Raw genomic sequence first — 26,699 nt, forward strand, 5'->3', positions numbered from 1 at the left:
TGGTCTTTCAGCCTACAAAGCTTAAAATTTAAAATTTAGACCTTTATCAAAAACCCTGCCAGTCTCTGGACTAGCACATCCATTCAGATTCTTCTACAAACAGGAATGGCCAGGGGGTCGGGATGTGAGACCTTTTATCCAAAGTTGCACAGCAGTTGTATGTTAGGGTTGGGATTGTGTTCTTTATCTCAGACTCCTGGACCATGTATTTTATTTCTTTTATTTTTTTTTTTTTGCTTTTTTTTTATGGACCATGCATTTTAGATGACTTTGTATATGTCTAAAATGACTCAGCTCCTTCCTGACAGAACCATTCACCAGGAGACTATATTTAGTTTTCAGTTACATCAAATGATTGCAAGAGGCAACTTATTAGACATAAATGTGGGGGATCTCTGTGATTTACAAGAGCTTCTGTGTACTGGGGTGTTCAAGCCTTGGTATCAGCAAGCCAGTCCCTAATGACTCCTTAAATGTTCATCACCTTGAATGAGTTGGGGAGGTTGGACACCAGGGCTGAGTATGCTACCGCAGATCGAATGCTAAGCAGAATAAGGCTGCAGGGAAAAAAAAAATCTTCCCTTTGGAAGCTTGCTACACCTCCCTCCTGGGAATCATGGCCTAATTTTGAAGTTGAATTCATTAAATAAAGGATGGCTTACAGCAGGATTGGTTGTAATTACTCGTTTTCTCACAGCCTATGGTAAGAATCATTATCCTATTTATGCAGGTGGTAGGCTTCTGTTCAGGTTGGTGTGTGGCTGCTGTGTTTAACTCATAGTAATTGCTTTAAAGGACACAGCCAAGACATAAACGTATCAGTCAAATGTCCTGTGAAGGAATCCTTGACTGTCCTGTGATCGTGATCAACTGAGGGCTTGGACTTAAGCCAGATGAGCATTGTAGATACAACCAGCTGTGAACACCAGAGAGAGATTGTGGTCTGTGAAGGGGAAGAGGTTTTGCTTGGCTTGGCTGATGATGAATCAGAGTTCCTACAACTGTGGCTTCCAGAGGGAACTGAATTAAGTGCCGTAGGCTCATGTAACAATCTATTGCAGTGGAGGAAGAAACTATTGAGATTTCTATGGTATTTTCTTTTTATGACTTCCTTACAGCATTTGCATGTATAGCTTTCATAATGTCTATAATGTAGGAAGATAGCTATTCACATATCTAACTTATAAATATATGTTCATTTATTCATAACTGTGCACACACCTATTTTTCTGCCCCCCAAAGAGTGTAGTACTGTCCCTGTCAATCTTACAGCTGAATCTACATGGAAGATGGGATATAATTTTGAAAATCTGAAATCCCTGTTCATACTGAGTCTTCCAGATTTCTGAAAGAGACAGGGCATCTGTCTGCTCCAGTTCCTTTTTGGTGCTTGTGGTCTGTTACTCCAGTAAACCAGTGTGAGGCACTCGGTCTCAGGTGTGTCCCTCACCATTCCTGTTGGTTGGTTCTGTGCCACTCATGTAAGTATCCTGTGCTGACCTGGGAGTCCCTATTTCCCATGTGTGCTGGACTCCACTTGAGTGGAAATAGGACACATAGCATAAAATGAGAGCAGGTATGTATGTATGTATTCATTCATTCATTCATTTGACAAGCATTTAGATCTTACCTGGCACTCACTGTACTCATTTTCCGTAACACATGATGAAGTAACTGATATGCATCCTCCCCTCCCTCACCCATCTTCAATAATTCTTCCTCCAAACTGCACCTGTCATTAAATCCATACTTTTGAAATAATTCATCATTGTCTTTGACAGCAAAAGGCACAGCCATCTTCTTTTTAAATGAGATAGGATGTGCACTGCACTGTGATCTCTTAAATCAGGGTTCATAGCTTTTCTGTTTCTTGATTCAAGTTGCAAGTTTCCAGTATAAAATTGAAAATGAATAACAGCAGGCTTAAAAGGGAATGCAAAATGAACCTTTTTTTTTCACTTGAAAGGGCCTTCACTTCTTTTAACATCTCATCTGCTCTCAGAAGAGAAAGGAAGTTGGGAAATGTCTTTAACCCTTGGATATCCATTTCCACATTGGAAAGGTGAAGCTGGCAGGTGCTTTTGTTGAAAGAGAAGCAGATAGTGCTTTTACAATGATCCTCTAGATACTCTGAATGTAGAATGCAAATTTCCCTGTTAAAGAAAGGACTGTCTGCATGCCTGGTGGTCTTGCCAATCCCTGCTTGCCACCCGCATCAGAACTATTTGGCCTCTATACACCTACACACAGATCCATCTCCACTCCTGTTTCTAATCTAGGACCAGTTATATCCTTGCCTGCAATAAAGCAAGCAGCCAAGGCCCAGTCCTTACTCTGAGCCCTGGGAGCTCTGGCTCTTATGTGTCCTGACTTCCAGCCCCCTTGCCAGCCTGGCTCTCTTTCCTAAGTCTCTGCCTTTGTGGCTCCAGTTCTCACCTAGTCCTGGACCTTGGGCCCTTCTCTTTGGGCAGGTCCATATTCTTAACCCTGTTCTGATGGTTGGGGCCTTATTCTGACCAGTGGTTGGTGACCTGCAAGACTCTCCTTCACGTCCAGTGTCCTTTGAACCATGTTCTGCATAATCCCCTTCTGCTCTCTCATTCCTCTGCTCCATGACCAAGTCAGTCGGCTCTTTTCTCAGCACTTGCTCTGTCCTGAATACCAGAATCAGATTGTGCTTTCAAATTTTATTTTAAAGTTTTACTTACTTATTTGGAAGACAGAGTTGCAGAGACAGAGGGAATGAAGGACAGAGATCTTCCATCTGCTGGTTTGCTCGCCAAATGGCTGCAGTGACTAAGGCTGGGCCAGACCTAAGCCAGGAGGTAGATGCTTTATTCAGGTCTCCCACATGAGAGCAGGACCTCAAACATTTGGGCCATCTGCTGCTGCTTTCCCAGGCACATTAGCAGGGAACTGGATCAGAAATGGAGCAATCAGGTGTAGAACTGGAGCTCACATGAGATGCTGGTACTTCAGGTGGTAGCTTTACTTGCGATGCCACAGCACTGGCCCCAGAGATTTTCTTTTAAATTTTGTAGAATTGCTTAATTAATTGAAAGGAGGAGGTAAAGTAAAGGAGGAAGAGCGAGCGAGAGGGAGAGCTTCTGTTTGCTGGCTCACTCCCTAAATGCCTCCAACAGCCAGGGCTGGATCAGGTGAAGCCAGGATCATGGAGCTCATTCCCGTCTTTCATGTTGGTAGAGAACCCAGACTCCAGAGCCATCGTCTGCTGCTTCCCAGGATGTACATTACTAGGGAGCTGTGTTGGAACAGGCTGGACTCCTGCATGAAAAGAGGCTGTTCAATGCAGTGTCTTAACCGCCACACCAAATACCTGTCCTGAGTCAGATTTTTTTTTTTTAAGATTTTCTTATTTTTGTTGGAAAGGCAGACTTACAGAGGGAAGGAGAGACAGAGAGAAAGATCTTCCATCTGCTGGTTCATTCCTTAAGTGACTGCAATGGCTGGAGCTGAGCAGATCTGAACAGAAGTTTCTTCCAGGTCTCCCACAGAGGTACAGGGTCCCAAAGCTTTGGGTTATCCTCTACTGTTTTACCAGGGCACAAACCAGGAACTAGATGGGAAGTGGAGCAACCGGGACATGAAATGGCACCCATATGCAATCCTGATGTGTGCAGGGCAAAGATTTCAGCCACTGAGCCATTGCACCAGGCCCCCAAGTCAGATTTTTAATATCAACTTTCTCCTATCAAACTTCTGCCATGGCCCAGGAATCATAAAATACTGAATAATCAACTCCACGTGCAAATTTCTGTTCCCTTTAAACTTTCAAATGTCCCCCAGTGTCATTTCAACAACTCTGCCCTTGCTGTGTCCACTCGCTGCTGCACACTCAGCCTGACGATGTCGAGGTATCTGCTTCCACTGCTACCCACCACCACGCAGCAGCCATGGCGATTTCCTCTAAGTGTGGCTCAGATCTAACTATTGTGACATCAAGCTTCCTCTTCTGACGTAAGAGCCCTGAACAGTTCACCCTCTTCCCAGCCTCTCGGGCTATTACCCACTTCTCCCCACCAATTTTCTTATTATTCTTATTATTTGTGTTGTTTTCTTATTATTTTATGACACAGTTTCATAGGTTCTAGAATTTCCCATCCCTCTTCCCAAGTCCTCTTATCAGTATTAATTTTCCCTCTAATATTACAATGGGTACTCCTTTATGAATAGTCATAAGTCCATCATTGTGCTATTGAAGTGTTTCCCAACATTGTGGGCATGGAAATGTTGGAGAGTTCAGCATCCTACTGTCAGGTTATATTCAACTGTTTCACTGGAGTCCATCTTTGGTCTGGAGGGAGAGAGACATGCTGCACATTGTGTCTCTGTATTTGAACTTGTCAGTCTCTGCTACACTTCTATTATAAAGACCCTTAAATACAGAGCCAGAAAATACAATCCACAACAGGGAGAAAACCAGAAAATTTACATCAACATGAAGTTAAGCAACATGCTACAGAATGACCAATGCATTACCAAAGTAATGTAGAAAAATAAAAAGCTTACTTGTGGAAATTGATGCTATTGCATGACTCATGTAGCATTGAAGAAATGACAATAAAAGCAAGAATGTCAACACCCTTGAGATGTAGCAAAAACAGTGTTGAAAGGGATGTTTACAAAAATCAGCTGCTAACAAATAATCAAAACATCTCATGAGTGATCTATTAATGAATCACAAAGACTTGTTGAAAAAGACACAAATGAATAGGAAGCGTGAAAAGGTATGAAAATCATAGCAAAAATAATTTGATTTGCTACTGCAGAACTATAAATTGGTTCAAGAAAGAACCATTCCCTAAGAAGATGAGCAAAACACTCCTCAGTCATATTAACAATGAGCACCACAAGAGAACAACCGCCTAAAATTAGAACATCAGGGCATTTTTAAGCCTTGCGTTTAACCAGGATAGAGGACAAACACTTTGGATGGAAGAAGCAATTTGAATGACAGGCAGCCTTGGTCAGTGAGATGGCTTAAATTTCACTCCAAGGGAATTCTTCAAGCGTGTTTCTGAACACAGCATTATAGTTGTGAAATTCCTTGTCCCTGAGCCACCTCTGTGGGGGATTTTCGACTGGTTTCATCTGTGGATAGCTAGGGAGGTTTCCTCTCATGTTCCTAGCATGTCTAGAGTAGTGTAACAGTAAGAATTTGGGCTCTGTTGTTGGGTGTGGATTTTTAGGATACCTTGGGACATTGAGCCAAATTTTTTTTTGTAGTAGATATATCAGAGAGGAGACAGACAATTATTTTGCCACACAATCTATAATGCAAAAGAATATATGTGTGTGAGTGTATATAAATATATATCTCCTCAGACCAGGGCTGCCATATGGGTGTCAAGGAACCCAGACACTTGAACCATTACTGCTGGAGTCAGAAGCCAGAAGGATGTATCAAATCTGAACACTCCAATACAGGATACAGACATCTTAACCACCAAGACAAATGTGAATCCCTGTGATAAATATTTGGTATCTTTCTACTTGGACTTGATAGTTAACCAAAAATTCACTGAATCTATATGGTCATTTTAAGTAAGATTAAATCTATTCCATCTTTAAAATGTTACTTTCAACAACAGCTAATCCATGATATTAAGAGTGATATAGTACCTAGTATTAAGTGCCTAGTACTACATATCAGGTACCCAGGTATGTAAGTGCCAAGATCATCGCAGACTGGAGCATTCCAGCAAGCTGGTGTAACTTCTCCCAGATAACGGAATGGTCAAGTAAACCATCAAGCACCAGCAATAGTGCCTCCTGCAATTTGAAAAATAACTAGTAATAATATGTCCAAGAGACAGTTGAGTGACAGAAGGAAGAGAATCCAGGCTGTGTAAGTGCCAACTCACTGTGTTCCTCTTTGGCAGTGAAGAGAGACAAAGAAATGCCTGAGTGTGGAAAATAATGTTGTTGAGCAATTGTAGTATAGGCACTGGTCTGAGCCTGCCACATGTGCTTCTGTGACCAATCCTTGGAAGATCTGTTTGTTCCAAGTGAGCTATCAGATCACCTGATATTTTAACATGGTAAACATAAAAATTTGTTAGGAGAGGAAACCACTAGGAATTTACATTTACAAATTGTAAGTGGTTTCTTTACAGGTCTAGACTCTGATAGCAGTCTGGACCAAGCATGGTTCGAAATGTTTTGTTCTACCACGTGGGTAAGCTATATTTATGGCCAGATAAAGGAAATTGACATACGGAAAAAAGAAAGGAGATACAGAGACCCCCTAATGGGGTATAGCTCCTGTCTTATTTGAAGTTATTATAATAGTAGGTTATAGTCTGTTATACACCAATTTAGGTTGTGGTTCACTGCACATGGAGAAATATTTAGGCGAAACTAAATCTGAATGCTTATGCTCTCTTCACATAGGCCAAAGGGAGATTTCATCAGTATAGCACCCTAAGACATTGTCATATAAAGCAACCCTTTCAATTTTGAATTTCTTCACTTGTGTTATTAGAAATCAGCAGTTCATCTGGAGCAATGATTTTTAGATTTGTTCTGTGACATCCTAAGGATTTCTTAGGTAGTTTTTTGAAAATGAAGTCTTTACTTTTCATGATGCAGTTTTTTAAGCTCAGGGATTTTCCCTTCCACTCTCCCCAGCCCCCTTTCCCTCACTATTTCCCCTATATTGTAACAAAAGTTTAGTCCCTCAACAGTCACATGTCCATCATTCTGCTATTTAAGTGTATCCTGACATTGTAGCTCATTGTCAAGATATAGTTAACAGTTTCATTAAGAATCTATCTTTCAGAACTCACCTCTACTGAGGAGGTCTTGCGGGGGTTCTGCTCAGAAGTATAGTCTAAGGGGCATGACAAAGGAATGAAGATTTGCTGAATTTCTAGGTTGATAGTATCAGGTACTGTGTTTGAAATTTTGAAGTTCAAGTTTCCAATTTGAAAATGGATATGGGCCCAGAGCAATGGTGCAATGGCTAAATCCTTAACTTGCAAGCTCCAGGATCCTACATGGGTACCTAATCATGTCCTAGCTGCTCCACTCCCGTCTCATTCCTTGCTTATCGCCTGGGAAAGCAGTAGATGATGGCCCAAAGCCTTAGAATTTTACAACCATGTGGGAGAGCTGGAAGAAGCTCTTGATTCCTGGCTTTGGACCAGCTCAGCCCTAGCCATTGTGCTACTTGGGGAGTGAACTAGAAGATGGAGGATCTTTCTCTCTGTCACTTCCTCTCTTTGTAAATCTAATCTGCCCTTCCAATAAAAAACAAAACCTTGGAAAAACCAAAATGGACTCACTCCTGTGACAGTATGAACTGCTGAGCCATACCTGGGTGGACAGTGTGTGAAGGGGAGGTTACAGTGAGGTTTTCCAAAGTGAGCCTCCCACCCAGGGCCTGAGCACAGTGGGGCATGATCTTCCCCTCTCCAGGATTTAGGGCCCAGTCTCATCTGTTTTCCAATATGCATTTTTATATAGTTGAAGTCACACTGCTTATAAAAACATGCTTTTTAAATTTACCATATTGCAAATGTTGTCTCACCTCATTAGGTTCTAAAGATATGATTTTTAATGTCTCCATATAATAGCTCATCACATGTATCGATCCAGTTACATTGGCATTTTAGATTGACTTTTTAAAACCATAATCAATGATACTCTAATAAAGATCTTTATAGCCTTTTAATTTTTATTTATTGAACTCTATTTAGTAGAGCTTTTAATCCTTTGTAACATAAAGAAATACATGTTATCTCAAAAAACAGACTATTAAGAAAAGAAAGAACTTTCACAAAGATGTCTGAGTATTTGCTTAGAGCAAATCACGGAAAGTGCTACTTTGGGCTCAAAGAATGCCATCCATGCAGAAAAAAAACCCCACATATTTTGCTAAAATTTTTTTGCAGAAATGTTGCATCATTTTATATTCTTAAAGTGAGGTATAATAATGCAGAATTTCATTTTATTGCTCTGAAATGTAGCCTTCTGTTTCATTAGGCAAGAAAAAAGGATATTTTAATATAAAATTACCTTTTTGAATTATAGTTACTGGAGAAATGCATAGCTGCATGCTGAAGTTGCACAAGGTGCATGCTTTTCTTCTGAATAACAAGTGGAAGAAAATGCACCAGCAGAGAAGCATTAACGAAAGCTAGCATGTGGAGCAGAGTGATTCAACAGTTGAAACTGGTTTTCAATTTTTAGCATATCTTTAAAAAAAGAGCACAGTTTGCTCCCTGAATGCTTGTACTGGGATGCAAAGCTCATCCTAGGCCTTGGGCAGCAAGCGCAAGACTTCCAACATACTAGGAGTGAGAACACATTGCCTGCCTCCTGCATTTAAGACACATTTGCTTACGGTATGGGCAGCATTTGCAGCTGTCCTTCTGGGAACTGTGTCTTTTGCTTGTTGCCTTGTGTTTGCGTGTGTTTTTTCTTAGTAAGTTGGATGAGATGGCGTCAATTGGTTGCCCTGTTTAAATCATAACTTTGCTGCTTCCCAACTTTGTAAGAGCAGGTTATTCTAAGTTGTGTGTGCAGAGTGAAGAAAATGTTAGTGTCTTTTGAGGATGCAGGTCCTGTGTTTAAGGATGTCAGCATGTGGTTGAGAGCCTGGACTGCTCTGCCCATGGAATGCTGCTGGCTAACTTGAGATATGCTGTATGTGCACAGCACGCGCCTGTCTCAGACATCTGTCTCCACAAAAGAATGTAAATGATTTAGGAATCATCTTTGTGTAGTTGCATATTAAAAAAAAACACTCCTTTGGAGACCTTTACCCAGAACACATTATCATTATTGTGGAATGACTGTGCCATCTACATTTTAAGTGCTTTTTCCCTGTCTTAAAATGTGGCATACATTGTATATTTATTGGACAGCACTTTTCTAGAGCATAATGAAGACTTGATAAATACAATATTTAAAATAATCAAGATGAGCTGTGTCTGCACTGTGGAGTTACCAGTTGTCCTCTTATCACGGGGGTGGGGAAGCTTAGGTGCTTCAAACATGTAAGGATGGTGCGTAATATTTCATTGTTTGTTGGAGGAGTGAGTGGAGAGTTTAAAAATAGCAGCCCCCTCCCTGCACCCTGGCCCATCGCCATCCTCATGAGTTATTTCTGTTGGCTGCATTAGGCATCTGACATTTGATTCACTTAGTGTGCCTAGCTTCGGTCCTTTAAAACAGAAATGGACAGTTAGCAAAAGGTCAAAGCCGCTATGGCTGGTGGTGGCCATCCCGGGCCGTGACGGGCAGAGGAAACCCAGGGGAGACCAGAATAACCAGTATGGCAAAATGCTTGGTCAAGATCCAGACGCGGCGAAGCCTGCACTTGCACCTGGTGAACCACTGCAGCAGTAATGTGTTTGTCCGTCTGCTGAGACACGGCTCCAAGATCACAGCTCGCAATGCAGGTATGTGCCGCGCCCTGGGATGTCATCCTGCACCTGCCAAAGTGTGTGGGCTTCCTGGTTCCAGCTCACTGCTGGAGACACACAGAGAAGACACCAATGGACTTGGTGTCAGAGATATGTGGTCAGGATAGGCAGAGAGGGGGGGAAGGCTGAGGATCAGAGACAATGAGAGAGAGGGAAGAAGCACTGGAAAGGGGCAAGGAGGGAGTGTATACCTTTATTTAGTGAAGAAGTGCTGTTAAGTTTCGTATGGAGAGATGACGCCCCAGTCAGCAGTGAGTCAGGAGGGAGGTGGTGGCCGGTGTGTTCTTTCAGATGGCTGCCTGGACAGACTGAAGGAGCCAGACTGGGTGGATGATCAAACAGCACCCCGCCTATTGTAGAAGGGTCAGCTCTCAGATCTGCTTGCCAGGGTGCAGCAAAGCATCCCTGTATCTTCAAAACAGTTTAGTCATGCAAAATATCAACTAAAGAACTGGGATTAAAATGGGCATTTCCTTTTCCTTACAAATATCATGTTGTTGTATTTTGACTGTTGGAGTAAATATGAATTGGAATAGGAATTCAAAGGGTCAGAAGTCACAGCAGGAAAGAAACTGCAGTTAACACAGAAGGGCACTTCATGAAGTTTTTTAGGAAAGGGAATGAAAAGGTAAGTTTATTTTGGTGTGGCAAATTTTGAAATGCTTTTATTTTTCTGTAATATGCATTTCCCACGTGCCTTTTGAAGACCCCTCATATGCTTAAATTCCAGCTTTTTTTTGCATCAAAATAAGCTTATCATTTAATTCCATTTCTCACAAAGTTTTTGAAGTCCTCTCATATATTGTAGTTTTCACGATTTAATTAAAATTTTTTTCTGGAATTGGGCAAATCTCATGTGTGTATATAGAACTGACATCTTAGTGAATTCAGATGAAATTAATTCTGCTTGTATAGTGGCATAGGTAATGTATGTTGCATTCTTGTTGCAGAAGAGTTTTTCAGAGCACCAATACATAGGATATTTTGCTTTATCCTGATACTCCCTGTAGCCACTCTATAAAGATTGGCACAGAGGATGTGGAAACTTTTTTATTTCATAAATAAGATTGTGCTGGGAATGTTATTTGTAATTAATTGTTCACTTGATCATCTGATTTGAAAGACTTTTCCCATCAATGCATTTTAATATGCATTCTTTAGAAACCAGGCCAGATACTTTTACATGATGAAGATTTACAACTCATTTATTTGATCACCAACTTGTTGGAACTTACTTGATACCTTTTGGCTCTAACAGATGGGTACAGTGAGTCCACCTATGATAGGCTTGCACGACTGTAATTATTGGTGAAAAGATATGTAACTTTTAAGTTTTGATGGAAACTAGTGAATTACTGTTTGAAAAGGCAAATACTATCCAAGTGAGAATGAGAATGTTTAAACTTACATAATCACTAACCCTGGTTTGACCAATTTCTTCAAATTTTGTAAAATGATTGTAGGAACAATGGGATTTTGCTATTCTGCGTGTGTATTTCTTTTTACCATCTGAAAGCCTTTTCAAATGATGATGACCTATCTATGTTTCTTCTGAAACTTGCCCATTTGTTTACTTTGCTTTTGTCCGTTCTTTACTGTGCCTTTGTGCTTTCCTATGGCAGTTGTTTTTATAAACTGCATATTAATCACTTGCTTTTGATAAACATTACCTTTTTTCCCCTTCTGATTGCTGATCTTGTGACACAGCAACATTTTATATGTGCAGACTTTCTAATTTTTATAGATTCTAAATTTTGTTTCTGTTCATGTGTAAGTTTTCCTCATGGCAAGATTGTAGAGTGCTTCCTTTGTTTTATTCTTCATAATTAAGCACTGACTTGAATTATATGAGATTGCTAACAATCAATTTCTTTTGACCTTTAAAATAAACTACTTCCTATAGTGTCTAATATTTGCCTTAGTTTAATTTTTTTACTTCCTTAGAATTTTTAAGTGTATATGATGTGATCTAAGGGACATATTTTCCAGCCTCAATTTTTCCCACAGTTTACTAAATTATTTATAAATGAATATACTTGGGCCCGGCACAATAGCGTAGCGATTAAAGTCCTCACCTTGCATGTGCCGGGATCCCATATGGGCGCCGGTTCTACTCCTGGCAGCCCCGCTTCCCATCCAGCTCCCTGCCTGTGGCTTGGAATGCAGTCCAGCATGGCCCAAAGTTTGAGACCCTGTACCTGCGTGGGAGACCTGGAAGAGGCTCCTGGCTTTGGATCGGCTCAGCTCTGGCAATTGTAGTTACTTGGAGAGTGAATCATCAGACGGAAGATCTTCCTCTCTGTCTCTCCTCCTCTCTGTATATCCGCCTTTCCAATAAAAATTTAAAAAAAATCTTAAAAAATATACTTTATATTCAGGGGCATGATTCCGTGGTTTAGTATCCTGCTCTGTCACTAACTTTATCATAGTTTTGATATCAGGTAGCTCAAGTTCCCCCATTGTTGCTTTTTAACTTATGAATTTGCATTTTTAGGTTTACAGTAAAAGTCAAAGATTGCCTCCATGCTAATTACTCCCACACATGCATCTGACACCAGGGTGGAACTTCAGTTATAATGGCTGAATCTTCATTGACCCATCAGTATCATTCAGAATCCATGGCGAGCCTTAGGGGTGGCAGTGGGTGAATACAGATGCTCAGGGACATGTATCCATTGTAGTTTCAGAGAAATGAACATCTGCAATCTCCATCTCCCCCTTCTGTGCCCTCGGTCGCTGGCAGTCTGCATCTCCCCGCTCTGTGAACCCAGTCCCTGGCAATCTCTCATCTTTTTTACTGTTTTCATATGTGTACTACATCCAGATATCATAGAGTTACAATGCAATATAGCCATTTCACATAAATTTCTTGTACTTCGTAATATGCATTTGAGATTACTTTCTATAACATTTCTCTTTAGCACCGAATAATACACAATTGTCTCACTGATTTTTTTAAATTAAAAATTCTTGACTACTCATGTAGGCTTTTCTCCATTTGTCTTTTTTTGTCAGTGTGTGAAAAATACATAACGTTTCCGATTAATGAGAGCTGAATCTTTCAAAATATTAAGGCCTCTTATGCAGAAACATTATTATATTTCTTCAGTTATGGAGTTTCTTTTATGTTCCTCAGTTATGCGTTAACGTTTTCCTTGTGTAAGTTTTGCAGATTTCTTGTTATGACTATTCCTAGCTGTGAGATGGATTTTTAAAGGTGTTCGCTCAGCGATTTTGAAATGAACCTTCCATTATCATATTTTTGGTCTTGAATGTCATAAGTGATGTGTTTTGATATGTTCGTTTTTCAAGTGAACACCTTACTGCAGTTTTATTAATTGCATTGGTTTTATCTCAACCTCTGCATCATCTGGAAATCACGCGGGTGTTGTGTCATTCTCTACAATATTCACATTTCTTTTTTTTTTTTTTTTACTTTGTCATTCTTGATTTTGGCAGGAATTCTAACCTCTTGTTATTATTTTGTTTGTCCTCACACATGGTGATTTTTGTGGTTCTCTAGTGAACATTTCAAATCCCTGCTGTGCAGGAGATAAAGGATTAACTGCAAAACCCATACTAAATTCTCAGCACGGTGCATTGGCTGGTTGTGATGACAAACAGATTTGCAAGGAGAGATGACAGCTGCATCTGTTGGGATGCCATCACAGCAAGCAGCAGCTGGGAGAGTCCTGGTTAACGCTGGGCTGATTAATCAGGTGATCTGTTACCCAAGCACAAAGAAGTCCAGAGTGAGAGAGCAATGAGAGCCAGTTTTGCGTCTCCTCTCTCCACTGCTGTTTACTTCCTGCCCCTCAGAACAGTGGCCTTTGGCCGTATAGGATGGCTGCTGAATTTCTGCTGTCTCCTTCAGCTACAACATCGAGAGAGAAGGAGTCTGAACCTTTCTGAAATGTCTTTAGGAGCAAATATTTTTCTCAGACATCCTTCTCCTCCACTGCTAGAACTCGTATCCTTTCCGTCTTCATTTTCAGGGTTGGCTCTTGTACCTGGTTCTACAGCAGATGGGACCAAGAGCCAAAGATTAGCTTAGACGGATTTTTTGGGGGAAGAAATGGATAACGGAGTGTCAACTGAGGCGAACATCTGATAAAAAGCATCTGTGCAAGACTGGGTTAGGGGAAGAGGTAGCCTCCCCAGGGATGACTCTTTGAAGGTCTTAGAGAATGAGTATGAGGCACCAGGTGCAGAAGGACATTCTGAGACACAGAGTTTGTGCAAAGGCCCAGGGATATGCTGCTGTGTGACACATTTTGGGGACCTGCAAATAGATGGGTGTGGTGAAATGTCTGAGGTGGAAAAGAGATTTCATTCTAAGCTAAAGAGTTTGATATATAACCTGAAGACCTAGGAAGCCCTTTGAGAAGAATATTAGTATCACTAATGAGGGATTTTAAAACGATTATTCTGGAAGTAATTTGTAAGGAGCCAGACTGAAGTCAAGGAAGCCAGTTGAAATGTCATTGATACCATCCAGTTCAAAAGTGATAAGAATGGGAGATGAGAGCAGGATCAGCCTGGAAAGTGGACAGGTGACAGAATGTGTGCCATTGGAGACAGATGTGAGCATGGAGTGGATGTCTTGGACAACTCTCAGAATGCTGACTGGGAGACTGATTCAAAGAGCAGGTCGCGTCACTCACTGTGTAGATGTGGCTGAGAGATGATGTTTAGGTTGGGCTATGCTGAAGCTGATATTCTTATGCATGGTCAATCTAGAGCTTATTGGAGGATTTTGAGTAAAGATAGACTAGAAGTTCAGTAACATGTGTTTTCCAAACTAGGTAGTGTCCCAGGCCCTCTGGACGATACTGAGAAATGTTGAGTTAAAGGAAGTAAAACTAATTTCTTCCCTTCAAGACCTTTTAGACACTTTAATATGCCTTTTTAAACTTTATTTTTGAAAAATTTTATGTAATGACATAATTCCATGGGTTCTGGGGTTTCCATTACCCATCCTCAAACCCCTCTCTCCCCCACTGATTTCCCCTATATAATTACAATAGTATAGTCCTTCATAAGCAGCCATAAGCTCATTGTTCTGCTATTTAAATGTATCCTGACATTGTGGGTATAGATAATGGCACCGTCCAGCATCCTCTTGTCAAGATATGTTTGACAGTTTCATTGGGAATCCTTCTTTGGTTTGAAAGTAGAGATGCGTATTGCATTGCATCTTCATATCTGCATATGATAGTCTCTATTACAGTTACTATACATTTCATAATACGCTTTTAGTAATACTATTGAGTGCTTGCCATTCATTTGTATTTCTTGCCACACAGTATCCCATGCATTATGTCCTGAATTACCTTTCCTGTTCTGTACAGGACATTAGAATACAAGAGTGACAGTTAAGTAATTTTTTCATGACAATTAACATGAGATTATGATTCAAACACAGAACAGTGATATCAGTACTTAATCTTAATATCCAAATTAGTGATAGGAGTGGATATTTCATGCAGGGCTGATTCACTGCTTCAGATACCTGGATCCTAAATCAGAGTTTGAATCCAAGTGCTTCTGATCCAGCTTCCTGCTAATGTGCATCCTGGGTAGCAGTGGATGATGACGTCAGCACTGGGATCCCTGCCGTCCGTGTGGGGGACTCAGAGAAAGTGCCAAGTTCCTTGTTTCTTTCTAACCAAACCCTGGATAGTGCAGGCATTTGAGGCGTGAATCAATGGATGGAAAATTCCACTTCCTGTGTCTCTGTGCCTTTTAAATAAAAAGTTAATTAATTTTTAAAATCAACAAAAGGGTGATAGACCATGAAACTGTCTAAACTTGTGTGACCACAGAACACTTTTTTCATTTTTAAGAAAAATATTTATTTATTTTTATTGGAAAGGCAGATTTACAGACAGAAGGACAGAGACAGAAATATCTTCCATCTGCTGGTTCGCTCCCCAACTGGCTGCAGTGGCTGGAGCTGAGTTGATCTGAAGCCAGGAACTACTTCTTCCTAGTTTCCCTCATGGATGCAGTGTTCCAAGGCTTTGGGGCACCCTCTGTTGCTTTCCAAGTCTGTAAGCAGGGAGCTGAATCAGAATTGGAGCAGCTGGGACATGAACTGGCATGCCTTTATGGGATGCTGGTGCTTGAAGGTTGAGAATTAGCCTTTTGAACCATGGCACTGGCCCCATAAAACACTCCTAGAGAAACAAGTGGCAGTTCTGTAATGGGCACTGGAGTCATCTGCATGAGTTCGACTCCAAGGAAGAGGATGCAAAGGAAGAAAAAAGAATTGAGAGGATAGACCACCACTGAGAGATGTCAGGAGACCGTGAAGACAGGACTCTAAGAATCATTGGATGAAAACCAAGGTCGGGCCCGGCGGCGTGGCCTAGCGGCTAAAGTCCTCGCCTTGAAAGCCCCGGGATCCCATATGGGCGCCGGTTCTAATCCCGGCAGCTCCACTTCCCATCCAGCTCCCTGCTTGTGGCCTGGGAAAGCAGTTGAGGATGGCCCAATGCGTTGGGACCCTGCACCCGCGTGGGAGACCCAGGAAGAGGTTCCTGGTTCCCGGCATCGGATCTGCGCGCATCGGCCCGTTGCGGCTCACTTGGGGAGTGAATCATTGGACGGAAGATCTTCCTCTCTGTCTCTCCTCCTCTGTGTGTATCTGGCTGTAATAAAATGAATAAAAATTAAAAAAAAAAGTTGCAAAAAAAAAAAAAAAAGAAAACCAAGGTCATGTGGACTCTCAAAGATAGAGTCATCAGGAAGAGTACAGAAAAAAAGAATGTATTAGTTTTAGAAATATGGTGGTCATTGCCCACTTGTGAGAGAGCCTTGTCTGTGGTCGGACAGTGCAATGAACCATGAAATTGCAAGGTCAAGGATTGCACTGCTCCTTGTCATGAAATTGAGAGACTGAACTCAGCTAAAATGGTAGTAAGACAGTGGGCACCAAGGCAGAGCAGAGACCTACCCAGCAATGGGCAGGTGATGGCCACAAGAAGAGAGTTGAGTCTGGAAGGTGGAAGCCTCCAATGGGGAGGAAGGAAGCAGCTAAGTCTGCTGTGGCCCTGGGTGGCAGAGGACGGCAGAGTTCCCTGCTTCAACCGGGACACAGAGATAGGGAGAAGGTTTGATGCTGTTCTTTGCCTGGGTCTTTGGTGTCTGTGTCTCCATCCATGTATACTTTCCTGAGTCACTGAGATGACTCTTCACGGGTTTTAAATAGAGTGAATGGGCAGCTTGCCAAGGATATTTAGAGACCTCAGGAACATTTCTTCTACTGGGTTATGCTTGTGCATGCCTGAAAGTGAAAGCCCTCATCTGGAAAAGTAAATATCATTCTGAGGATTTTTCTTCAAATCTGTGGGATGTGAATTTCACTCCCAGGATTAAGCTTTATCTGAGCACAGGGGAGATTAAGGAGTCACATGTGAGATTAATAGCATACAGTCTTACTACATTTTGGAACTTTGTGTTCTGCTTAATGTGGGTGGAGGACATTTTAGGGATGATACCACACACAAACTATATAGTACATTTTCAAGTTTATTTGTTGCTTCAGTGTGAATCCCCACAACAACAGCAAGTGATTTGATTTTTTGCCTCCTATGTTGGCTATGATACAAACATAGGAGAGCTGATATATAACTAAGTGACCATAAAACTTACTAAACAAATCTTTTGCAAATGAAGAGGTGTTTTGATAATGCTGTCAAGAAGGCAGCCATGGAGTGGGGGCTGTCCCAGGCTAGTGAGAGTGAATAGTCACTGTATTATATACAATGACCCAAAACAAATCAGGCCAATGTCAGAGAAAGTGTTTCCTCTTAAGTAAGAAGTAAGTGTCTCTCTGGGCCTCCCTGTCCCTTTTGCTCAGATGATTTGGTGTCCCTGAAGAGCATGGGCTTTGGAGGCAGGCAGATGTGGGGATGAAGTCTTCCTCTGTTGCTTCCTAGCCTTCTAACCTGTACACTGGAAGCCTCAGCTTTCATATTTCCTGTTAGGTATAGCTCAGTCCTGGGTACTTCCAAGTACTCAGTCCAGTAGAAATTCCTTGCAATCCTTGGTGCCCTTTGCCTCACCACCTACCTCGCCCTCCATCTCCCTCCCAAGAGATAACTTTCAATGGGGTAGGTTATTGACAGACATTGACTGAGGTTAGGGCCCAGAATGAAGACCTGGAAGGGTCACCATTTTCACCATTTTGCAGGTGAAAGGTCTTAGTTCCTCTAACTGCTGCTCAGCACCAATGCCTCAGCTGGGGTACGGAGTCCAGGGCTCCTGATTCCCAGGCACCCACCTTCCCATGCCAGCATATTAGGAGCAGTGCAGTGACATTCTGAGCTACTTTCTTCTCATTCTGTCTCCCCCTTTCCCTTCCCTACCTTTGACTCAAAGCATTCTGCCCACCTCCCGGCACCACTGCCGCCACATTGAACAACATAAGCAAAGAGTTTAGTTTGCTTTAGTTTGTTCACCTCAGGAAGCATGGCTTAGCAAGCAACAAATACAAGACAATTCAGAAAGCTTGTGGGAAAACAGTTAAAAGATAAGTTTGGACAGATGTTTGATGTAATAAGTAAGACGCTGTATCCCATGTCAGAGGACAAGTTCTAAACTCCTAATTCCAGATTCCTACTAGTGCACACCCTGGGTGGAAACAGTGATGATTCAAGTAGTTGGATTCCTGCTACACACTGAGGAGACCTGGATGGAATTCCTGGATCCTGGCTCTAGCCTGGCCAGCTTGGCAACTGTTGCTCTCTTCTCTGCTCTCTCTCTTTCTCTCTCCCTCTCTCAAATATTTTTCTTAAATTAAGAAACTATTTTAGTATAAAAATTGGAAATGAATGCATGAGTCATTTTCAAAAAGTTAACGGAAATGCATGTTATAAAGAACTATGTTTTCAAAGTATGAACCTATCCTTTATTTCCATTTTCCAGAAACATTCTGAAGTACGCTTGTACGTGCAGAGTTAACAATAAGCTGGATTCAGAATGTCAGTGTAAACAATGCTCATTCTGTTTTTACCTGCCCCTAATTTAGGTGTGCACTAATGAAGCTGTATATGTTTTATCCTCAGCAATACGATGAAGAAGGGATCTAGCAGCCGGTGTTAGCAAGGTGTTGAATAGGCTGTGTTGTGCTGCCTGGTATATCTTTAGGCATGCTGTTGTGTTGGCATATGTGTGGATAGTACTGATGGGAATTGGTGGTATACAACATGAACAGCTGGGATGGCAGGCCCTCTCCCTTCCTATTGGTCACAGATAGTCAGGTTTTTCCTCAGTCTTTGATTCATGTCATAAGACATTTCTTCAAACTAAATCACAAAGTCAGTAATACCATTGTAATATGATATTAAGTGTGATTATAGTCGACACCGATTGAGTGTTTCATTTGTGCTAGAAGCTTTGTAACTGTTATCTATCTGGGCTGTATTACTGTATAAATGTGGAAGTCTTTTTTCCTTTTCTTCAATCAGTGCCATTTTACTTTTAAAACAGAAATAAAGGTTCTTAGTCTTAACTAGTTGTGCTTTGTGATTACATTCAGGATACTTTTCTTGGATATAAATGAAATAAAATAAATTTAAGCAATGTAGATAACATTATGAACTTAGTATTTCTGATCTCTTTGGACATTATTGCTAGAATTCACCAGAAAAGGGGCATGTAGGAAACTTTAAGCATTTATATTTAAGGAAAACTAAGCAAATGTGATTCAGCAACTGTAATAAAATCCACCTTGTAGTCTGTGTCTCAGACTTGGTAGAAAACTGATGTATGTATTGATTAAACGCTATTGCCTGATAATAGATTAAATGTAGCCTAAGGTAATTGTTGACATAGTAGCATGTAATTTTTATAGTTTATTGTTTTCCTTTTTTGCTATAAGCAATACTTATACATTTCTGATTTTAGCATCTACCCCAGACGGAGGAGGTTGAGTTGTATCTAATTTGTAGCTAAGCAAACTGAGATCCAAAAATAGTAAATAACTTGTAGTTCCTCAACATTAAAGTCTCAGAAGGAAAGAACAGAGATTGAAATCTTGGGTTGTCAACCTTTGTATGGCCTCCTTCTGTTCTACCCCGGTTGTCTTAACAATTGAGGCAACTGAGGCAAGGAAAGGGGAAAAGCAACACATGTGACTTGCTAGCACACCTGACGTGCATGCTTAGTGAGCCCGTGTAAGGGAAGATAGTAGTCATTTCCTGCTTCCTGTCTCCTTCCCAGAAAAGTAAGTGAATACTTGGATGACTACAAATATCGGAAATGTAGGTGATTATAATCACATTGTTGTAGGTGATTGTAACTGCAATTTACATTGCTGCAGTTACAGACAGGTAGCTTGTGTGCCTAAACAGATGTAAAGATACATGTAGTATGGATTTTTTAAAAGATTCATTTATTTGAAAGGGCGAGAAAGAGAAGAGACATCTTCCAACTGCTGGTTCACTCTCCCCAGAGTGTTGGCTGGGGACCATCAGCAGGTTCAAACCCAGCATAAGGGATGTGGACCTGTTAGTCCAGGCCAAACACCCTCCTGGATTTCAAGTGTTCCATTGATCAGTCTCTGCTGCTGCCTGTTTCCTGTGCCTGGCCTGCTCCCATTCCCGTTAGGCACCTGGCTGGTCTGTGGAGGCTCTGACCTCTGTGATCCTTGGCTTGGCGGTTGTGATCACATCCTGCACGGAAGCCACTGGGTTCTTTTCTAATGCTCCATTTTTCTTCTTCACATTCTCAATGTCTCAGGAGGAAATGAATGAGGATAGACTAGAGAGTGCTGCAGAGAAGGAGGGAGATTTTGCAGTTTGGGGAATGTTTCACTAGGAAAGTAATGTTAGTGTGAGTGGGAGGGAGGAGGTGCTCAGGAGCTGTAGGGGGGCAGCCCTCCCATGGGCGAGAACTGAGACGGGGATTGGACAAGGGGCAGTTGGATTCTCCGGATGAGAATGGCTGGTGGAGGCTGTGAGATCTGTCTGGTTCTGGACACGTTTGGACGGTGGAGATGCAGACGTTGTTAACAGGTTCAACGTGGTGTGAACAGAGCAGAGTCCAGGGTTTTGGCCTCAGCAGTTGGAAGCACGGAGTTGCTAAGAACATAGCACTGCCATCTGGAAACCTGAGCTCTCCTTCACTCCTCGCTACAGGGAGGGGACATGGATGGAAAGCACACAGAGGCATAAGGGATTGCATTTTGGGACACTGTAAGAGAAAAAGATAACACATGATATGAATTTTATGTGTTTGATTTCTTTCACTTAACATCATATACTTTTAAAAAATAGTTGTTTGAAAGAGTAACAGAGATGGGGGAGACACATTTCTTTCCTCTGCTGACTCACTCTCCAGGTGGCCACAATAGCCAGCACTAGACCAGGGTCCCAAACACTTGGGTCATCTTCTGTTCCTTTCCCAGGCCGTTAGCAGAGAGCTGGATCAGAAGCGGAGTGGCCAGGACATATCTGGTGCCCAAATGGAGTGCTGACATTAAAGGCAGCATTTTGACCCACTATGCCACAGTATGTGTGTCTGAGTTCCTCCATTTTGTGACATATTTTGATACTTCATTGTTTTCTATGGCTAACATTCCAGTGTGTGGACAGACCACTTCAGAGTATGTCCCTAAGTATGGAATTACTGGCTTATATGGTAATTCAATATTCAACTTTTCAAGGAATACCAGTTTTCTTCCACGACACCTAAACTGTTTTACCTTACTCTGGGAATGTGCAGGCTCACCAACATCCTCATTAACACTAGTTAATTCCAGTTTTTAAGTTATTGCCATTTTTTTTAAGATTTACTTATTTTTATTACAAAGTCAGGTATACAGAGAGGAGGGGAAACAGAGAGGAAGATCTTCCATCTGATGATTCACTCCCCAAGTGACTGCAATGGCCAGAGCTGAGCCGATCCAAAGCCAGGAGCCAGGAGCTTCTTCCAGGTTTCCCACGTGGGTGCAGGGTCCCAAGGTTTTGGGCCATGCTCGACTGCTTTCCCAGGCCACAAGCAGGAAGCTGGATGGGAAGTGGGGCTGCTGGGATTAGAACTAGCACCCATATGGGAACCCAGCATATTCAAAGTGAGTACTTCAGCTGCTAGGCCACCATGCTGGGCCCAAATCATTGCCATCTTAATAGGTAGGAAGTAGCGTGCTATTGCAATTTTGGTTTATAATTCTCTAGGAATTGGATTTGTTGAGCGTCTTTGCATGCCATTAGTGTATGGCTTGTCTTTTCTATATTTTTCATTGGACTGCTCAGTACTGTCAGAGCAGAGCCACAGAGAGCATCTATGGATTGTTGGAAAGAAAAGCTAGGGATTAATTTCTGCCCTCCAAGAAGGAAAGTCCAGAATCCAAAGCTGGTGTATGATTACTCTAATGTACCTGGTTCCTGTCCGGGGTTATACTGTAGATCCATCCTGAGAGCCGCTTCTTTGACACTGTCTTTATTTTCCACTAAGAACTCAGGAAACTTGGAGAGATGGCCATGAGGTTGACAGTAGGTGGCTGGGCTTCTAACCTGTAAAATGAGACATTGAGAAACACTTCTTGCCATGCAAAGTTAAAAAAAGGTCATGTCTTTTGAGCCATTTCCTTGTAAACAAGATTGGGGAGGAGAAAGCTTTCTATACAAAGATGTGTTTTAGAACACTATTTGTAATGGCAAATGAACTTAAATGCTTGTCAATACACAACTGATTTGTTGCATTAAATAGAAAATTTGACAAACTACATAAATAAAACCAGTGAGAGTTTAAATCCACACAGAAGAGATTTGAATTAATATGTCAGACAGGGCCTGGCGCTATAGCGTTATGGTTAAAGTCCTCGCCTTGCACATCCGGGATCCCATATGGGCACCGATTCTAACCCCGGCAGCCCCACTTCCCATCCAGCTCCCTGCTTGTGGCCTGGGAAAGCAGTCAAGGATGATCCAAAGCCTTGGGACCCTGCACCCACGTGGGAGACCCAGAAGCTCCTGGCTTTGGATCAGCTCAGCTTCAGCTATTGTGGTCGCTTGGGGAGTGAACCATCAGATGCTAGATCCTCCTCTCTGTCTCTCCTCCTTTCTGTATATCTGACTTTCCAATAAAAATAAATAAATCTTTCAAAAAAATTAATGTGGGGCCCAGTGTGATAGCGTAGTGGTTTAAGTCCTCTCCTTGCACATGCCAGGATCGCATATGGATGCCGGTTGTAATCCTGGAGGCCCCGCTTCCCATCCAGCTCCCTGCTGGGAAAACAGTCGAGGATGGCCCAAAACCTTGGGACCCTGCACCCACGTGGGAAACCTGGAAGAGATATTGGCTCCTGGCTTCGGATTGGCTCAGCTCTGGCCATTGTGGTCGCTTGGGGAGTGAATCATCAGACGGAAGATCTTCCTCTCTGTCTCTCCTCTCTGTATATCCGCCTTTCCAATAAAAATAAATAAATCTTTAAAAGAATTAATATGGCAGATAAAAGAAGCAAAGTGTAAAACTGTGCATGCAAAAGGGTTGTGATTGCAGGTGGAGTCTCCCTTATCTGAAATGCCTCAGAAGAGGAATATTCCAGATTACAGGGCATTTCAGATTTGGACTTTGAGATTAGAAAAGACCCATTTATTAAATTAGAAACCATGAAATGTGCTTTGAATGAAGAGTAGGAAATAATACAGCAAAATAATAGTAACTGTTGTTGGGTAGCAGGTTCTGCAGTTTAAGAGTCCGCTAAGTGCTACTGTTGGCTTCTGAAGGACTAATGTTGTAAAGTGTGTGTTTGACCTGGCGAACAAGATTCCTGCATCCCATGTTAGAGTGCATGGAATCAATGCCTGGTGCCAGCTGCAGACTCCAGGCCTTCACGCAGACCTTGGGGGGCATGAGATGATGGCTCCAATATGGGGTTCCTCCTAGCCATATGGGGAGTCTGCAATGAGTTCCAGGTTCCCAGCTTTGGCCCTGGTCCAGTCCTGCCCACTATGGGCATTTTGAGGGATTGAATCAGAGTAAGGAAGCTCTCTGTTTTTCTCTGTTATATTTCTTTGACTCTGCTTCTCCAATAACCTAAAGAATTTAAAAGATACCACTCATATTTGTAATATAGAAAATGGATTTACTGTGATTTTTATTTTTGTAACCCAAGATAGAGTTTTGTTGACTGGAATTGTAACCTAAATGTTGAAAATATTTACCAGCCTTTGGGAAATTAGTGACTATTTTGTATTTAACATTGAAGATATTAGCATTATTGGCAACACAGAACAACCTCATGGATCTCTTGAATTCCATTATTATTATTATTATTATTATTATTATTATTATTATTTGCTTCCTTCTGCCTATAGCTTTGATTAGAAAAAAAGTAAATCTGGACTTTAAAATTAAGGCAAAAATGTCTCTTTTCAGGTGTCCCGTTGCCCAAAGAGGATGATCTCCCTGCACCCCTGACTGCCAGTTCTCCAGTGAAGGAAACCCGGGAATATGAAGATCCCCCAAGTGAAGAGGAAGATAAAATTAAAGAAGAGCCCTTAACCATCTCCGAACTCGCATACGACCCCAGTGCCAGCCTGCTCCCCACCCCGGTGGATGACGACGAGATCGACATGCTGTTTGACTGTTCGTCCAGGCTGGAGCTGGAAAGAGAAGACACAGACTCCTTTGAGGACCTGGAAGCAGATGAAAACGCCTTTCTGCTCGCAGAGGAAGAGGAGCTGAAGGAGGCTCGCCGAGCGTTGACCTGGAGCTATGACATTCTCACCGGCCACATTCGGGTGAACCCGCTGGTCAAGAGTTTTTCCAGGCTCCTTGTGGTGGGCCTGGGACTGCTGCTCTTTGTATTCCCCCTGCTCCTCCTCCTTTTGGAGTCAGGTATTGATCTCTCCTTCTTATGTGAAATCCGCCAGACACCAGAGTTTGAGCAGTTTCACTATGAGTACTACTGTCCTCTCAAGGAGTGGGTGGCGGGGAAGGTCAACCTCATGCTCTACATGCTGGGCTGTTCCTGAATCTTGGTCTCGCCAGACTAAGGGCTATATTCAATATGAGTGATGCTTTTGTCGGTCCATGCCTGGTTCTGAATGGTCACAGGGCTGTCAACAGGTGTTCCTTACTCATAACCATAGATCTGAACCCTTAGGTTAACTTTCCATTAATCATGGCACTTAAATAAGTTCAAATCAAGGATAGTTATTTTAGTTCAGGTCAGGCATATGACCTCTAAATAACCAAAAATATGCTTATTTTATTGTAGTATAGACAAACTCTTTACATATTATATCACCATACATAATTCATTGGCCTGAATTAATTTTTTCTCTTCTTACTAGTTGGCATTAGTATAAGCTCTGAGGTTCAGAATCAGAATTTTAGTAAAAATACAAGGAACGGCTTTTGAATATAATCCTTAGTGGAAAAAAAAAGGTCTTCTAACCGATGCCTATACAACTCAATTTATGCTGGGTTTTACTTTATGTTTTTTTAAAACTATTTTTATGTGTTCAAACTATTTTGGTAAATTTTTAGCAAAAAAAAAGGCCTCTTGAAGTTATTTAAGTATACAGATTGTAAGACTAATGCACACAGGTATATTGGGAATTTTTTAACGTTTTGGCACTGGTTTGTTTTTTAAACTATTTTTGGCTGAACAATCCTATAATTTGTTATTACGTTTGCATATGAAAAAAGAAAATGGGTGGACAGTGTAGCAAGTGAGCTCCCAGAAGAGATAATGGAGGTAGTGATAGAGCATTGAGTGGACACAGGGGTCCATTTTGCAAAGTGCTTGGAAGTGATGAGTTGGTGTCTTCTTTTACATTCTGTTCGTGTAATTTAGCCGGGGGAAGTATGATATTCTAAAAAGAGAGTAAAACTTTAAAGGATAAAATGGTGAAAGATATGTCAGTTAATTACATATTATTGTACATTAACCTGAGAGGAAGCAGATAGGAATTGGGCAGGTGGAAAGTAGCAGAAGAATCCTGTGAGGATGGCAGGCAAGTCTTGGTAGGCAAAGGAGGGTGATGCCTGGTGTTCAGTGATGAGAAGAACAGTGCAATTGTCATCAGTTGACATGGCTGTGTTTCAGTGGATCTAAATAAAAGTGGAGAAACTTTAAGGTACTTTATTTGGTTCCTCATGCAATTCATTGTTTTATGGAAGAAATTTCAAAAGAGAGAGAGAGAGAGTGTGTGTGTGTGTGTGTGTGTATGGGGGATGGAAGGAAAGAGAGAGAGAGAGAGAGAAAGCAAGAATGGCTTTTTTATAAATGCCAACAATTCAGTAATTGTCCTTTGTTGTAGTCTTTATATTCATATCCTTTCCTCATTTCTCGAAAAAAACTTTCACTCACTCACAACTGGTTCTTCCCCTGAGAAAAAGGAGGGGGGTGAGCAGGTGATATGCCAACTCAGCTTCAGTGAAGTTGAAGACAAAGAGGAAGAATGTTCTAGTTTCTTCCTACAGAGCAGTAAGTCCATGACAGAATGGTCTGATGTCATTCCATGTAGGGTACCAACACTGTGGCATACGCACAAAAGAAGAGAGCGTGGAATTTACCACCTGGAGACTAGTTTTTCTCCATGGATTGGAAATGCATACATGGCCTATTGCCTTCATTTATAAAGAGATAAGCTCTCCCACCCCTGCCATCAACTCTCCCTAACATCGGTGATTCTCCAATCCTGCCATTAACTTTATTTCCAACTGGACTTTTCAGTCCTCATTCATTGGAGCTCTGAGCACTTTATTAGGTGTTTAATTTTGAAAGTAAATTTCAAAGTCGATTCATGAAGTCTTCAATTGGGCCATCTATACTATATGTTTGCTATTATTAGATTTGCAAGATTTTGCTTCTCCTGGGGTTTCAGTGTTATATACCAATATAAAACTATGTTTTCTATGGTTGAAGCCCCCAACGATTTATTTTGGAAGTTTGCAAATGGCCAGCTTTGAAATTGAAGTTTTTATTTTTCCCTTCTTTGCTCAGATGACTTTTAAATCATGCTTTCTGATGTCACGGTGCTTTAATGTAGTCTGAAAAACAGACATTCCCCTTCTAACTTTATTTCATAGGATTTTCTTTGATGTTCTAACCATGACAAATTATCTAGCCCTCACCCTTTAATGCCATATTAAAACCTATTTTTTAACATATATGGAAGTAATCTATTTTACATGGTGAGATATTTCAAGTATGCAACAGGATAAACATCATACATAATCCAACTATGTAGATTTATATTAAGGAATAGTAGATGTATTATTTTA

The 26,699-nt window shown here is 41.4% G+C and overlaps 1 protein-coding gene across 4 annotated transcripts in view; it reads left to right on the forward strand.

Moving 5' to 3' along the window:
- The window catches only part of FRMD3 (FERM domain containing 3), a 262,640-nt gene that overhangs the window by 234,042 nt on the left and 1,899 nt on the right, over positions 1–26,699 (forward strand). For 2 of the 4 annotated variants that reach the window (XM_004581133.3, XM_058672580.1), the window contains one exon: positions 23,841–25,628. In XM_004581133.3, coding sequence (XP_004581190.2) covers positions 23,841–24,439 — 599 coding nt within the window. In that variant the 3' untranslated portion in view covers positions 24,440–25,628. Of the gene's footprint in view, positions 1–9,208; positions 9,429–23,840; positions 25,629–26,699 lie in introns of those variants that run through there. The other 2 variants (XM_012925727.2, XM_004581134.3) reach the window with 2 other exon arrangements.

Source organism: Ochotona princeps, chromosome 14, assembly GCF_030435755.1.
Source record: "Ochotona princeps isolate mOchPri1 chromosome 14, mOchPri1.hap1, whole genome shotgun sequence".
Taxonomy (NCBI): Eukaryota; Metazoa; Chordata; class Mammalia; order Lagomorpha; family Ochotonidae; genus Ochotona; species Ochotona princeps.